The 17888-nt window shown below is 45.1% G+C and overlaps 1 protein-coding gene across 1 annotated transcript; it reads left to right on the top strand.

Annotated features, from left to right (window-relative positions):
* Window positions 1–5627: 5627 nt before the first annotated feature.
* Window positions 5628–17821, top strand: LOC311225127 (trace amine-associated receptor 1-like; the record flags this gene model as incomplete). The annotated part of the gene is made up of 3 exons (XM_084310332.1): window positions 5628–5706; window positions 8785–9447; window positions 17787–17821. 3 exons carry the CDS (start codon window positions 5628–5630, stop codon window positions 17819–17821), a joined length of 777 nt encoding a protein of 258 aa, XP_084166458.1.
* Window positions 17822–17888: the final 67 nt, after the last annotated feature.

Here is a 17888-nt window from a genome sequence, read left to right as displayed (position 1 = left end):
GCGAAGAAAACGTTTTTTTCCTATAGGGCAAAGAAAACGTTTTAATAAATTTTCAATCAATCATTCCAATAATACACAGTTGGATGTGTTAGTTGGTTGGATGCACTTCAAGCTGCTTCCACATGAGGCAACTTCTCTCAATCATTCCAATAATACACAGTTGGATGTGTTAGTTTGGTTGGATGCACTTCAAGCTGCTTCCACATGGAGTTGTGGGAACTACTTTTTCTGGCGGATGGTTTTTTCAATAAATCTTCGATTAATGTGTTTATTGTATAGAAATAAGGTTGGATGAATCTGGCAGTTGTATAAAAGCTTTACACCACGTGCAGTCGTGATTTGTGACCAATAAACCATGCCTGGGGGGGTCTAACGACCCTCGGCTGCGCCTCGGGCCTAACAACCACCCCTAGGCATGGTTTATTGGTCACAAACCACTACTGCGTGTGATGTAATGCTTAAATACACACAATTGTTAAGGGGATGCAGACCAAGGGCTTAGCCCAATCCCTGAAACATCGACATAAGGTATAGTGTTAGTCCTTTTTATGTTCCTAGTAGTTTATAGTTGGATGTCTGGCAGCAGTCCCTGCCCACTGTTGTGGAGCCTGATGACCGCTGGTATGAAGGACTGGCCGAGGCGGTTAGTTGAGTGTCGGGGGGGTATGAGTCTGTGACTGAACGTGCTCCTCATCTTGACCAGCTCATCATAGAGGGGGTGGGAGGGATTCTCCAGGATAGTAGCCAGCTTCCTTCTCATCCCCCTCTCTGACTCAAGTGTGCTTAAAGAGGGACTATCTTATAAATGGCCTTTTGGAACTCACCTACCTCCATCCTGACAGAGGTCCTCCAAATGAATGGAAGTGAGTGAGGAGCCTGACACCCTGGGATGGAATGAGGGTGTTGACAGCAGACGACAGGGTCGCTAGCTAGCTTACAAGGTACAATTTCTGAAACTAAAGTTTCTACTAAAGTGAAATATCCATTTAAGTGGTAAATGACCCCTTCAATGAGGTTGTTTTGAATCATTTTAGCAAAAAATGTTCACATTGGAAACTTGCCTGAATTTAGAAGGGTTTTTCAGCCCAACTCCATGATTTAGTTTGATTTTTGATTTGATTGAAGTTTATTTCAAATATGCAACATAACAAACAAACATCAAGTACATATATAGCCCTAAGCCGTTCAAATAATACATTTATATAACAAATAACAAAGAACAAACAAAAAAAAGTCAAACTCAATATTTTCTTTTTCTTTTTTATATTTACATATTTGAAAAGGAGTGAGAAGAAGCATACACTTATTTAATCCGACCCCTATATACTCATCAGAACATACTATATTTTATTTACTAATTCATACATTACTAGTTTGCGAGAGAAGCTGTATTTTTATTATGAAAAAGTTCCATAGTGTAGGTTCCTAGTTTGTCTTGTTAACTGACGCCAGGAGCTGTGATGCAACGCGACGTCCAATTAGAGGTGTGAAGGGAGTGTTTTGGGTCGTGGTCCCTGAGGTCATCTTCAGTTCTCCCCAGCCCCTCTCCTCCCTCCCTCTCCCCAGCCCCTCTCCCCTCTCACCCCCTCTCCTCCCTCCCTCTCCTCCCTTCCTCTCCTCCCTTCCTCTCCTCCCTTCCTCTCCTCCCTCCCTCCCCCTCTCTCTCCCTCCCCCTCTCCTCCCTCCCTCTCCTCCCTTCCTCTCCTCCCTTCCTCTCCTCCCTTCCTCTCCTCCCTCCCTCCCCCTCTCTCTCCCTCCCCCTCTCCTCCCTCCCTCTCCTCCCTCCCCCCAGCACCTCTCCTCCCTCTCCTCAGCCCCTCTCCCCCCTCCCTCCCCACCCCCCCTCCCTCTCCTCCCTCCCCTCAGCCCCTCTCCTCCCTCCCTCTCCTCCCTCCCTCCCCCCTCTCTCTCCCCCCTCCCTCCCCCTCTCCCCCCTCCCTCCCCACCCCCCCTCCCTCCCCCCTCTCTCTCCTCCCTCTCCCCAGCCCCTCTCCTCCCTCCCTCTCCTCCCTTCCTCTCCTCCCTTCCTCTCCTCCCTTCCTCTCCTCCCTCCCTCCCCCTCTCTCTCCCTCCCCCTCTCCTCCCTCCCTCTCCTCCCTCCCTCCCTCCCCCCTCTCTCTCCCTCCCCCCAGCCCCTCTCCTCCCTCCCTCCCCCCTCTCTCTCCCCCCTCCCTCCCCCTCTGATCCCCTCCCTCCCCACCCTCCCTCCCTCCCCCCTCCCTCCCCTCAGCCCCTCTCCTCCCTCCCCCTCTCCCCCCTCCCTCCCTCCCCACCCCTCCTCCCTCCCTCCCCTCTCCTCCCTCCCCCTTCTCTCTCCCCCCTCCCTCCCCCTCTCCCCCCTCCCTCCCTCCCTACCCCTCTCCTCCCTCCCTCCCCCTCTCCCCCCTCCCTCCCCCTCCCTCCCCCTCTCCCCCTCCCTCCCCCTCTCCCCCCTCCCTCTCCTCCCCCCAGCCCCTCCCCCCTCTCTCCCCCTCTCTCTCCTCCCTCCCTCCCCTCTCTCTCCTCCCCCTCTCCCCCCCCCCCCCCCTCTCCCCCCTCCCTCCCCCAGCCTGTTCACACCTGCAGCACCTGTTGGGAGCTCATTACCATCTGTCCTGCTCTCCAGTCCTGGTTGTTGAAATTAATCATAACTTTGAAAATCGATGATCGCACAAATTCGTTTTTTCATTTAGATTTTAGTTGATGGTGGGACGTAGAGTTAGAGATATGGTCAAAGGTTATGATTCATAAACAATATTTTCTGTGAAAAAATCTAGTGAATATAGCCATGAGCCATGAGCCTGCTCAGCTGTTGGAGCACAGCCCCTCTCCTCCCTCTCTCCCCCCAGCCCCTCTCCTCCCTCTCTCCCCCCAGCCCCTCTCCTCCCTCCCTCCCCCCTCTCTCTCCCCCCTCCCTCCCCCTCTCCCTCCTATAGCCATGAGCCTGCTCAGCTGTTGGAGCGCAGCCCTCTGAGGCAGCCGGAGCTTCACACGTCGGCACCAAAACAGATTAATGACCCCAAGAATAGTAGCTCAATACACATCGCAACAATAACAAGAGGTGAACAATATGTAAACATGTCGACATAATGACATGCGACTGACAAAATATTGAGAAAGTCTTGCATCACAAAAACTTCTTGGATGCAATATTTATTTTTATTTATCCTTTAGCCAGGAAAAGTCCCATTAAAATGCAAGATCTCTTTTAACCCTTTGATGCGCAAGCTATGCAAAACCCCCACTAATGACCCGTATTCATGTCCTATGGTATTTCATGCATGGCACAGTATTTCTTGGCTATAATTTTTTCAAATCTATTTATTTAATAATTCAACATTCTAATTAGTAGATCATATAAGTAGGTAGTTCACCTAACAATGACGAATGAATATCAACACGTGTATTTTTGGCCTTTGGTATAGAGAGGACCATGATACTAGAGATTCATATAAAGTGCACTTGTTGTGACAGCGGTATAACAAGGACTGTATGAATGGAATGGATGTGGTTTTCACCACAGAGAATGAATGTGAATCTAATAAAGGAAAACAAGAATGAACCTAAGAAGCTCTGGAATCTCTGAAAGACATGGGTTGTGGGGTAAGATAGAATTTGATAAAGCACAGGTGGCTAATGAATTCAGTGCCTACAAGGGTATATTCAGAGGTTTTATTCTGGCCGAGGGGTTCTGGCCAGTTCGTTAAACTCCTTGACCAAAGTGTCAGTTGAGAAGGTAGCAAAATGTTGGCCGAGCTCAATATAGCAAAAGCCACTGGCCTGGACAACATTTCTGCCAAGTTTTTATGAGATGGGGGCAGGAAATAGCTCCCTGTGTTACACATCTAAATGAACCTCTCCCTTGAGCAAGGCATTGTACCAAGTGGTGATGGACATGCAAAGATCATTCCCTTGTACAAAAAAGGGAATAGATCTGAGCCTGGTAATTACTGTTACAACGGGTGGTGTAGTAGAGCGTGAGGAAGTGAGTGTGAACCCATGCGCTGGACAATGACGAGTTGAGAGAGACGGAGTGAGGAACGACGAATGCTTTTACTAGCGAGGCAAGAATAAAGGAACGTTACACGACATAAACAAAAGCGAACTTCAAAACACGGAAAGCAAAACCTCAGCAATGCTGGAAAACGTGGCAGATAAACAGGAACGGACTCACAGGGTAATACAAGATAAAGGGGCAATTCCGCGAACGGCAGGAATAGCTGGAACACGACAGGATAACGGCAGACAGGGTAGACGGGGAGCTTCACGCAGACAAGGTTAACAGAACAATGACGCAACACTGGGAACAGGGGGAGGCAGGTATACAATGAGCCACAGCTGGGGGCTACACAGACAGGGAGCAGATTAATGAACAAGACAGAGACTAGACTGGAACACAACAAGACTAAATAACAAATAGACACAGGGAACATGGCGCTAGACTAGATGGGGGAACAATACAGATAGCAGGAACACGGGCAATGACACTAAGACAGGGAGCAGGGCAATATAGACAGACAGGCAGATAAGACATGACAGATGCAGTAGCGCCGACAGGCCACAGGATGGCAGCAGAGGATTGTTTATGAATGGGACGTGAGTCGTGACTGTTCATGAGGCCAGAGAGAGGCAGACTGTAACAATTACAGGCCAGTATCCATTTTGAGTGTCGCATCCAAGAGTTTAGAAAGAGTGGTGCACATCAGATATCGGAATATGTAGGCAAGGGAAATCTTCTATAGGGTTTAGGAAGTAATATTCTACAGAATAATAGGTTTTATCCAAATCAATGAGCGGCCCGCCATTTTGGACGAATTATTACCGATACAAGGAATACAAATACATCTCTAAAACACAAATTTTCCATGGGATTGTTATAAACTTTGGACCTGTACTGTACATAAGACATCAGGCTATGGAACCGTTATGTTTTCCAGCTCCTACCTCTCAGCTGGAACTCAACATGGATAAAACAAAGCATAATACACATTCTTTCTCTGTTTCGACATTATAGCTTAATATATTGCCTAGCCTAGTCGGTTTGATTAAAAAAAAATATCATTATTATAATTTTATTTTATATATATAATTTTCTCAAAATAATCTGACGGGCCAGGTTTTATTGCTGGCGGGCCAACTTTGGCCCAATGGCCGCCTATTGCCGACCACTGATCTATACCCTCGTCAAAGATGATGAACCTACACAATACGGTATTGTTATGTTCCACCCGGTCCTGCCTTCGTTCCCGCTCGCATTCCTGGACTTATCCCTGCACCTCCCCTCTCCTTCCCTTGGACAGTTTCCCTCACATCCCCCACTCATTCATGGTCCTCTTCCTCCATCTGCTGGACAATTCCCACCATTACCCCTTGGTCTCAATATATTTGTATGTCTGGTTAAGGGCCTAACCAAGGCTTATCTACCTTTTACACAGGTAGACGGCCTGATGGAATGGCTTCGGACTGGTGTGCCACGCTTAGAGAAGCAGTTGGCTTCGGTCCTCTGCCCAGACATGGTAGAGTGGCACCCCCCGACCGGAAGCCGACGCCGAGGGGTCAGTCGGCCCGGCAGGTGGCTGAGTGGGCTGATGAAGCTTATATCGCCGCAGTACAGAATCTAGCGGCAACAAATAACATTGCTGTCGAAAATGGTGTCAGGCGGTGGGGTCTTGGGGCCGGCCGACGCCAAGACCCTCGCTCAGGGTTTTGAGGATGCTTTCAACACTTGTGCACAGACATCTGTGGTTAGAGCAGTCCCCCCTGGAGGAGGAGAAGAGAATTCCCCTCCTCAGGGCCCCCCTCTCCGTGGATGGCCTTTTTGGTTTGTTAGCGGAGGCGTTGGCAGCCTATAGCCAGGCCCACACCTCACGGCCAGAGGTGAGAGTATTGTCTCGTCAGCGGCTGCTGCGAGAACCCCGACCAGTGGCCGTGCGTCCCCCGCCCGAGACACCCTGGAAACAGAGAGACAGGCTCTCACGGTGCCAACAGACCCCGGCGGCTGTGGGACCGGGCGAATTAGATGGCCTCGGCTCCCTCCGCGGAGTAGACCGCCGCCATCTCACTGTGTCTAGCAAGCTCTCCGTCCACCCCCCCCCCCCGGTTACGGGAATCAGGGCTCTGTTCCCACTCTGACGTTGGGCCGCGTTCCTGCAGGGAAGCGTAAGCGACCCGACATATTGCTTCTCATGACAGAGGCTGATACCTAGGCCCTTGCTACGCCTGGGTCTGTCTATGAGAATGTTGTACATTCAGAAGGCCCCTTCGCCACACGCCCGGCGTGTGCGCTTGGCGAGCCTGGTGTTGTATGTGATGACGGAGCGGGTTTCCCTGTCTCTAAAAAGGTTGTCAGAGTGGGAACCCTTGGCTGCGTCTCAGCGATGTGAGGTCACAGCGCGGGTTCCCCCAGCCCCGCCCTCGCCAGGCAGGTATTACGTTTGTGTTTCCCCTGCCCAGACTGTTGGGGTCGCCAATTAGGTTTTGCCGCGGGCCAGATTTTCCCCAAGCCCTTGCTTCGCGGGCCAGGATCAAAAACAATGGCTAATTTAATATACTGATATTGAAAAAAGACAAACGTTTTTCTCTGGTCTGCATCCCCCCAACAACCGTGTGCACTGAGCCGCACTGCACTGCACCCACTCTGCAATCCGCCAAACAAAGTTCTCACTCATCCATTCATTCATGAACAGCTCTCAGCTGTTGCAGATCACCGCGGCGCCGGTGTTCTGCGCGCAGGAGTGCTGGCAGCAGAATTCGAGGAAGAGTAGAATTTTGCAGAACACCGGCGGGTGATGAACAGATCAGAATGCATGAAAACACGACTCACCATACCTTCTTGTTTGTTGTTAAGTCCTCCAAAATCCCTGCTAATGTTTGAAACATGTCATATCCACTCGCCGCCCTCCAATTCCAGATTGGCGTTGAATGCAGCTACTTTATCTGCCAACTTGCCTCGTTGTTGTTGTTGTTGTTGTCGCCACATATTATGCAGAGAGGACGTCGGCTCGGCACGCAAGAATCACCGACCTGTTACGATAAACCCGTATTTTAAGTATGGCTCCTGTTTATTAAAAGAAGCGTTATATTTCCCCGTTGCAAAGAATCTATCCAAAGATGTTTGTTTTGTTTTCTTCAACTCGCTCGCGAGTCGCATCTCGAACGCGGAAGTGAAAGTGTGTTAGGGAAAGACACAGGGCCCGGTGGGACTATTCCATTGGTTCTCCCAGTCCACCTGACCATTTCTAGCATTTCAATTGGCTATAGTGACAGACATGCTTTTGATGACTGCCGGTAGATAGATACAGCTTCACAATAAAAGACACCTTGGCGTCCCGAGTGAATATTTCCCGTGCGTCAAATAAATATCATATTCTCAAAATAATCTGACGGGCCAGAAATTATTGCTGGCGGGCCAATGTTGGCCCGCGGGCCGCCTATTGCCGATCCCAGTGTATATAGCGGCAATGCGTAATTTGGGTGCTAGTAATATCACTACAGGGCTACGGTGTGTGGGGGGCTTTCACCCAAGACAGAGTGAGGACCACACATCATGCATGTCCAGCCGTAGAGCAGGCCATCCCCAGCGGGCTAATCGCTTGGCTAAAACGGGACAATGCTCAGCGGGAGACTGGGAGCCGCCTCATTCACTAGTTTTAAGGAAACACAGGAGCAGGCGTGGCCACGGAAGGTAGAGCAGTCGTCTGGTAATCCAGAGGTTCCCAGTTCGATTCCCACTCCTCCCGGGCAGCGTGTCGATGTGTCCTTGAGCAAGACACTTAACCCCTAATTGCTCCCGATGAGCAGGTTGGCATCTTGCATGGTTGCCTCCGCCGTCGGTGTGTGAATGTGTGTGTGTGTGTGTGTGTGTGTGTGAGTGAATGGGTAAAATGTGAGGAACAAATATTGTAAAGCTCTTTGGATAAAAGCGTTATATACTGTAAATGCAGCCATTTACCATTTACGTGACAAATAAACTTGAAACTTGAGCGGCAAAGGTGGAAAATCACAGTGGAACCTAACTCCCCAGGTCTAGAGTTCATGATTATTCATAGTTAAGTTCATGGGTTTACATGGAAACACTGTACAGACATTTGATTGGTCAGCAGGACATCACATGTATTATTATGGTAATACATTCGGGCTTAATAAGTACGACAGTCAAGTGCAGAGTTGTGCAGAGTAAGTGCAGTCCTGCACAGACACTGACAGACCACATGACATGAGACTGAGGTAAGCAGCATTTTATTATGATGGTTAATGTTGCAGCTGTTTGTTTTTACCATGTGTTTGACTAAGTGCTGTTTTATCAATGTGTTCAATCAATGGCGATTTAAAATGTTGATAGCATGTCTGCAATTTTATATCTAAATGATTATATGAGTGTACCATTTAAATGAGCTACTGTTTGTTTGTATACTGTTTAAATATTGTACTGCTTTGGTCATATTTTCAATGAGAATATTATAATATATTTGATTTCAACATGCATTTTTATGCCTGAATTGTTAGACTATATGATAGCTTCTGAAAAGTTAATTGTAATACCGTTTTGACTTTTGCTTCATACTTTATGTTCAGCAAGAAATATAAAATGTTTCATATTTTCTAATGAAAACATAGTAATAATAATCTATAGGTTGACTAAATTGTACTTTACGTCTGTTTTCAGATTAACTGTCTCAGGCCAGAACATAGCCATGGGAATTAGTGTGAACATGTCCCCCATTGTTGATGCAGAGATGATACAGTTCTGTTTTGATTCAATGAATGATTCCTGTGTTAGAACGGTCTTTCCCACTTCGGTAAAAGGGCTCTTGTATTTTGTCCTTTGCTCGATGTCTCTTCTCACAGTGTGGGGGAACCTAATCGTCATCATCACCATCCTTCACTTCAGACAGCTTCACACCGCAACCAACTACCTGATCCTCTCCCTGGCTTGGACCGACTTACTCCTAGGGGCCCTGGTCATGCCTCCTAGTATTATGCAAACTGTGGAGGGATGCTGGTTTCTGGGAGATCTGTTGTGTAAACTCCACATCAGCGTCGACGCTGTTCTGTGCAATGTCTCACTTTTACATTTGTCTTTTATTTCCATCGACCGATACTATGCAATTTGCCATCCCCTGCAATATCCACATAAAATAACTCTTAATACCGCATTGGTCATGTCCCAGGTTAGCTGGGCCATCGGTGTCATATTTGGACTTTCATTTATCTATATTTTCTTGACTACTAATTCAGGAACTGAAGAGATCATGTACTACAATGCCATGTCTTGTAAAGGCTTGTGTCTAATGACTTCCACTGGAGATTCCAGCACCGTTGGCTTTCTGATCTCTTTCTACCTTCCGGGAATAATAATGCTTAGCCTCTACCTAAAGATCTCCCTGGTAGCACAGACACACGCTCGCAACATCCAGGGCACCGCCGCCCGTGAGAGTAGCAAGTGTGGAGCGGTCAGAAAGAGGGAAGGCAAGGCAGCGAAGACCCTGGCTATTGTCATGGGCTGTTTTCTTATATGTTGGACACCTCCCGTTCTCATTGTCATGATACACACGTATACCAACGCTCATATCCCCTATCAAATTACCGAAGCATTGGTATGGATGTCTTATTTCAGTTCAACACTAAATCCTTTAATCTATGCATTCTTTTACAGTTGGTTCAGGAGGGGCTTTAGACTCATATTCTCTGGCAAACTAGTGTTACGTGATTCCTCGTTAACGCAACTGATTTTTGACTGATATGGCTGAATATGTTCATGTTGATTGTGATAGTGTGTGCACTCTCTCTCTCTCTCTCTCTGTCTCTCTGTCTCTCTCTCTCTCTCTCTCTCTCTCTCTCTCTCTCTCTCTCTCTCTCTCTCTCTCTCTCTCTCTGTCATTTCATTTCAGCTGTGTTTCCCATAGGGTCCCATTATTCACATGAACTCCATACTGGTTGATGGGGTAAGATATGTAGAAGTTCCCATTCATTTTAGTGTTAAACTTTGCTGTAAAAATACCGCTTCAAGAACCAAAATATTCAAAACAATAGTCAGAATACACTCGTGTAATTACAGACTCATGATTACCTAACTCTAACTGACTTACTGACGCCGTCGTCTTCGTGTTTTGAAATGTATCCTCTGCCCACTGAAATGGATTCATAATGATGTACGTAAATAACACCATCTAAAAAAACAATATCAACTGCATGAGTCACGTAGAAACAGTTGTGAAAGCGAGTTCTACGTATATATTTTATGCTGGAGTATAGCTATTTCTGAATTAAATCCGCAGCAGTCATAACGTGGGTGTCAACATGGGTTCTCCTGGTTTTCCTGACCCAACTAATCTCCATTAAGATGGTAGCGTGAATGTGAATAATGTGAACGCGGCAGATTGACAGATATGTGAAATGTAACCTGTCAAGGCTTCTTCGTATCATACAAAATCATATTTTAAATGATTTAAATGACTTTAAGAGACCACTGAAGAGAATGCGGGGGATGTGTGACCTGGAGGGGAAAGGAGGTTTCGGGAGGGAAGGGCAAAAAAAGTTGTATTGATTGATTGATTGAAAAGTTTATTAACAGATTGCAGAATGGGTACAGTACAGTACAGCTCAATACATACAATTGTTAAGGGGATGCAGACCAGAGAAAGACTTTCGACTTGTTTACATCAGGGTCCCCCATTTTCAATTCATCATAACATATATGACATACATGACATACAGATAGACAGTACTGCTACATCTATTCTGGAGATAACAGCTGTGGTCAGTCTAGAGAGGTACAGAGAAGGCAGATTTAGACCAGGCTCACTCTTTGCACTCATTCACTCATCGATCAATGACATCTTGGTATTGTGAATGATCTAGGTCAGGGGTTCTCACCCTTTCTGCTGCCAAGCCTCCCCTGTGTCCAATAACATATTCCAGGGCCCCCCTACACACGATAAAGACTTTTCCCCTCCTGTCTTTTTTACTACAATGATGACAAAAGTGCTTGCTTTCAAAATAACGTTTATATAAGTGCTTAGTACTGTTGACATTACACTGCTTGTAGTAGTAAATCAAATGGCATATGTGGATAAGTTTGACCATTTCTCAAAAACAGAAAATCATTATTTAAAAAAATACAGAAAAGGATCACCAAGTTACCATTTCTCAAGAAAATAAATAAATAAATACAGAAAATATGCACTCGTTCACTCGGTGGACCTTTCTAGCTCAATGCGAGGTCTGCTGCTGCTGCTGCTGGCTAATAATATGGTCACTACGTGGGGAGATCTTTGACAAGGCAACACGCATGTCATCCTCAAGGCTCGACTTGGCCCTATATTTTGTTTTCAGAGCTGTCATGGATGAAAAGCCAGCTTCACACAGATATGTGGTGCTGAATGGTATCAACACCTTAACTGCTGCATCATGAGATACTTGGTACTCAGCTCCACACTCAGACCAACATGTTTCCAGGGGCACTTCACTGAAACCAGCTCTCCGGGTGAGATCGGATGAGATTTCAATGAGTTCTTCCAAGAGTTTGGATGGAGATGTGTCAGGAAGCTTTGTCTCAATGTTCTCTGTAAAGGGGTTCTTTATCCAGAGTAACTTGGTGATCCTTTTCTGTATTTTCTTTAAATAATGATTTTCAGTTTTTTGAGAAAAGGTCAAACGTATCCAAATATGCTATTTTCATGGAAAACAGTGCAGCTGCAACAGATAGCACTTTAGTGAACATTTTCTGTAAAAAAAAAGTAATTCTGATTATTATTATTTTTTTTATCTCAAGGCTCCCCCTGGCAGCTCTCTGAGGCCCCCTAGTGGGCCGCGGTCCCCCTGTTGAAAACCGCTGATCTAGGTCTCACCTGGAACGGAGGAAAGGCCACTTTAAATTAGTATAACAACAGGAACAGTGTATTGCACTACTAAAGCTACCTAGCATGTCCTATATGCTCTGTAAATAACTATGTACAGATACCGAGATGTCACACCATGTTACCTGTTACCTGTTTATTGCACAATGTTGTTTTTTTATTGGATTCTATTATATGTTGTACCACTGTTTTTTTTATTGGATTCTATTATATGTTGTACCCACTGTATTGCACATCGTCGCGGGCAAGACCACCCGCATTTCATTGTATACTTGTATGCCGTGACAATTAAAACTCTTGACTTGACTTGACTTGACTTGAACAATGGTTCTTAAACCTTAATTCTGGAGGTTAGACAAACCTAGCTGGGGGATCAACAGCAACATTGCGGCCTCTGCCACGACCCTCTATGGTCAGTCTTTAGGGCAGGAGGGGCACGACAAACAACTCGTCTATAAAGACTTAAAGCCGGGACAGAACTTGGGTGAGGTCAGAGGTCAGAGGGTCGACCAGACCAGACCAGACCAGGGGCCAGGAAATATTGGGTAGCTTATAGGCCGCTTAAATAGTTGAGTTGGGTATAAATTAATTCAGACTTTTAAATGCAATAATTCTCTCGTCATCATAATGTACCAAGAAGACTGTGTTAACAATCATTGATTTGTTGTTAGTTATACGGCATAACGTCACGGCCTTATTATTGTAAAATGATCATAAAATTATAAATAATGTTTGAATATGATCATTGAGGGACGTAGTTTGTGTAATTCTTTTTTTTAAGGTTTTCAAATAAATGTAACTTGTTACTGGGAAAGTAATAAAGTACAGTAATGCGTTACTGTGCCCAACACTGGTGATGAGCAGTGGCGGCTGATGAAAATTATTCTAGGTGGGGCGGTGCCATATTCAATCAGTTACAGTAACTATACAGTATATACAGTAACCAGACCTGCAAACCGATAAGAGGTGAAAAATGTGACATGTTTGTAAACCAAACCAAATTGTCCCCCCAGAAGAAAACCGTTGTGATTTTAACATGTTGATGAAGCACAACCACACAAAATAAATGGAAAAGACAACCTGTATCAGGGTCTGACAGCACTACAATTACATTTTCATATCATAATATCATAACAGGCTGACTGACTGAGACTGCAATTCGAAACTGGCCCCTACAAATGTCCTAACCTAGTTGTACAGTAAATGACCAAGTATGGCTTTGTCAGTATTCCAATGTACAGTGTACAACGTGTGTTAGTCCCTTGTTTGAGCCGAATCTGGGTTTAACATGATTTGTGGAGCTCCCTCTGGTGTTGTGATCGTGGTATTCACTGACCTTTGGGAAGTATTTTGACATGTACATCTCGAAAGTCATGGAAAAAATAGTCTACGAACAGGTCGAAAAGTACCTAGCGGAAAAAAATCTAATCTACGAATTCCAATCTGGCTTCAGAACATCCCACTCCACTGACACATGCCTTCTCTATTTGAATGACCACATCAAACAAGAGGTGGACGCAGGCAAATACTGCGGCATGGTCATGCTGGACCTACAAAAGGCCTTTGACACGGTCAATCACTCCATTCTGATTGACAAGCTAAAAGCAATTGGTTTTGATAGTCTATCAGTGAGCTGGATGCAATCCTACCTTGAGGGGAGGGAACAGATGGTGGAGGTAAATGGTACCCTATCCCCCCCCCTCACAGTGAGCTGTGGTGTTCCACAAGGAAGCATACTAGGACCGCTACTGTTCCTAATTTATGCAAATGACATGTCGTCAGCTTGTGACTGCAACTTGTTCCTGTTTGCGGACGACTCAGCCCTGCTGGTCTCTGACAAGAACAAGTTACAGGTTGAAAAAACCCTCAGCTCGGAACTAGGCAGAATCTGCATATGGCTCGCTGATAACAAACTATCATTACACATGGGCAAAACAGAGTCCATTCTCTTCGGTTCAAATAACAAACTCAGCAAGACCGACGGCTTCTCAGTTACAGTGGGTGACAATATTGTCACAAGGAAAGATGAAATTACCTACCTGGGTTCCATCCTAGAGGCTAATCTCTCCTGTGACAAAATGGCATCCAATGTAATAAAAAAAGTCAACCAACGAACTCGATTCCTGTACCGGATCTCCTCTCTGGTAAACAAGAACACCCTGAAGACTCTGGCAGGAGCACTCATTCAGGGGTACTACGACTATGCTTGCACCTCATGGTACCAAAGCACCTCAAAGGCGCTAAAAACAAAATTACAAACATCTCAAAACAAACTGGTCAGACTACTGCTTGACCTTACTCCTAGAACCCACCTCACCCCTGCCCACTTTGACAACCTAGGATGGCTTAGAGTAGACGACAGAGTACAACAACTTGCAATGGGCCTGGTCTACAAGATACACTACACGACCAAGGTACCCATGTACATGTCAAAATACTTCCCAAAGGTGTTCTTTATCCAGAGTAACTTGGTGATCCTTTTCTGTATTTTTTTTTTAAATAATGATTTTCAGTTTTTTGAGAAAAGGTCAAACGTATCCAAATATGCTATTTTCATGGAAAACAGTGCAGCTGCAACAGATAGCACTTTAGTGAACATTTTCTGTAAAAAAGGATCTTCTGTAGTAATTCTGATTATTATTATTTTTTTATCTCAAGGCTCCCCCTGGCAGCTCTCTGATGCCCCCTAGTGGGCCGCGGTCCCCCTGTTGAGAACCGCTGATCTAGGTCTCACCTGGAACGGAGGAAAGGCCACTTTAAATTAGTATAACAACAGGAACAGTGTATTGCACTACTAAAGCTACCTAGCATGTCCTATATGCTCTGTAAATACTATGTACAGATACCGAGATGTCACACCATGTTACCTGTTACCTGTTTATTGCACAATGTTGTTTTTTTATTGGATTCTATTATATGTTGTACCACTGTTTTTTTTATTGGATTCTATTATATGTTGTACCACTGTATTGCACATACAGTGGTACAACATATCAAGACCACCCGCATTTCATTGTATACTTGTATGCCGTGACAATTAAAACTCTTGACTTGACTTGACTTGAACAATGGTTCTTAAACCTTAATTATGGAGGTTAGACAAACCTAGCTGGGGGATCAACAGCAACATTGCGGTCTCTGCCACGACCCTCTCTGGTCAGTCTTCAGGGACGTACGGCAGGAGGGGCACGACAAACAACTCGTCTATAAAGACTTAAAGCCGGGACAGAACTTGGGTGAGGTCAGAGGTCAGAGGGTCGACCAGACCAGACCAGACCAGGGGCCAGGAAATATTGGGTAGCTTATAGGCCGCTTTAATAGTTGAGTTGGGTATCAATTAATTCAGACTTTTAAATGCAATAATTCTCTCGTCATCATAATGTACCAAGAAGACTGTGTTAACAATCATTGATTTGTTGTTAGTTATACGGCATAACGTCACAGCCTTATTATTGTAAAATGATCATAAAATTATAAATAATGTTTGAATATGATCATTGAGGGACGTAGTTTGTGTAATTCTTTTTTTTTAAGGTTTTCAAATAAATGTAACTTGTTACTGGGAAAGTAATAAAGTACAGTAATGCGTTACTGTGCCCAACACTGGTGATGAGCAGTGGCGGCGGTGCCATATTCAATCAGTTACAGTAACTATACAGTATATACAGTAACCAGACATGCAAACCGATAAGAGGTGAAAAAGGTGACATGTTTGTAAACCAAACCCATTGTCCCCCCAGGAGAAGATCGTTGTGATTTTAACATGTAGACGAAGCACTCAGGGAAGAAAATAAATGGAAAAGACAACCTGTATCAGGGTCTGACAGCACTACAATTACATTTTCATATCATAATATCATAACAGGCTGAGACTTTTTATCCGTAAGAATTGGAAGAGCCATCGTCGTGCTAACCGTTCGATAAGCTTTGTGGTCCATTTTTTGTGGTCCATTTTTATTATGATCAATTTCCTCGTCGTATGAATCGATACGAGTGTCAGAGAGCAACAGTGTTGAGAGAGAGAGAGAGAGAGAGAGGGGGGGGGGGGGGGTAGAGATGTCTGCCTAGTGCCTAGTAGTCCTACAGCTTTCTACTGAGCGTGAGGCCTCTTCTATAGGCGGATAGGGCCCTCTGGTGGCGCAGGGAGGAATTACAAGTGAACGGGCTTCAGGATGTTTGGCTTCTAGTATCTCTGTTGAATGAAGCCATTAGACCATGAATGAAAGACAACTTTATTTAACATATTGCAGAATGGGGTACAATACAGTACGGCTCAATACACACAATTGTTAAGGGGATGCAGACCAGAGAAAGACTTTTGTTTTGTTTCCATCAGGGTCCCCCATTTTCAATTCATATTGAATTGATTGAACACACTGTGTTTCCAGTGAGTTTTTCAGTCTCTCAGGTCAATATTTTCAACGTGTGTTAATGCATGATATGAGGCGACAGTGGCTCTGGAGGTAGAGCAGTCGTCTGGTAATCCGGAGGTTCCCGGTTTGATTCCCAGGCAACATGTCAAAGAACTGTCCTTGAGCAAGACACCCGTAAACTGTGTGGAATAAAAAGCACCATATACTTTTCGCTCATGTACAAAATGAGAGGTGCTTTTTTTTTTAAATCGTGAAATGATGCTGTTGTGCTTTTTTTTTTGGAGCTGTGCATTTCCATGAACGGAACAAAATGGCATCCAATGTAATAAAAAAAAGTCAACCAACGAACTCGATTCTTGTACCGGATCTCCTCACTGGTAAACAAGAATACCCTGAAGACTCTGGCAGGAGCACTCATTCAAGGGTACTACGACTATGCTTGCACCTCATGGTACCAAAGCACCTCAAAGGCGCTAAAAACAAAATTACAAACATCTCAAAACAAACTAGTCAGACTACTGCTTGACCTTACTCCTAGAACCCACCTCACCCCTGCCCACTTTGACAACCTAGGATGGCTTAGAGTAGACGACAGAGTACAGCAACTTGCAATGGGCCTGGTCTACAAGATACACTACACGACCAAGGTACCCATGTACATGTCAAAATACTTCCCAAAGGTCAGTGAATACCACGATCACAACACCAGAGGGAGCTCCACAAATCATGTTAAACCCAGATTCGGCTCAAACAAGGGACTAAACACGTTTCGCAATTATGCCACATCAATGTGGAACGCCCTACCCAAAGCTGTAAAGGAATGTGAATCACTACCCACTTTCAAAAACACTCTCAAAAAACACCTAAGGGAGACTGCAACTCGAAACTGGCCCCTGTAAATGTCCGAACACAACCCCCTCCAATGTACAGTAAATTACCAAGTATGGTCTTGTCAATAATCCAATGTACAGTTTTGTTTGTACAGTTGTACAGTGTCGCCCCCCCCCCACTCCTACCCAACCCCCCCCCCCACCCACTCCTACCCAACCCCCCCCCCCCCACCCACCCAACCACCTCCAATGTACAGTCCCCCCCCACCCCCACCTACCCAATCCAATGTACAGTTTCTACGTCAAATGTATATACTTTTTTTTTGACTCTTTTTGTATCACAAACAGTACTGTAATTGCAAATCTGATATGTCATAAATGTATAGATGTAGCAGTTCTGTCTATCTGTATGTCATGTATGTCATATATGTTACGATGAATTGAAAATGGGGGACCCTGATGTAAACAAGACGAAAGTCTTTCTCTGGTCTGCATCCCCTTAACAATTGTATGTATTGTGCTGTACTGTACTGTACCCATTCTGCAATCTGTTAATAAAGTTTTCAATCAATCAATCAATTCAACAAATACAAATAAAATAAAATATAAATGCACCAGTGACCATTTCTGTACTAATCGCACACCACACGCAGCAGTGTTAGCTGAGGTGACACTCAGCTCTTATTTCCTCCCGCCGCATGCGTTGAGTCTGTGTTTCTTTCTAAAGCATCATGTTTTCTCTATAGTCTATCAGAACTCTGGCTCGTGTCTGTTCTTCTGAGCAGAAGCTGTGATGTGGATCAGAAGTCAGAACCACGTTATTCCTCCGATACGTGGATGAAACAGGA

This window comes from Notolepis coatsorum (assembly GCF_963971535.1).
Source record: "Notolepis coatsorum genome assembly, chromosome: 3".
Taxonomy (NCBI): domain Eukaryota; kingdom Metazoa; phylum Chordata; class Actinopteri; order Aulopiformes; family Paralepididae; genus Notolepis; species Notolepis coatsorum.
This window is presented reverse-complemented; position numbering and strand designations above follow the sequence as displayed.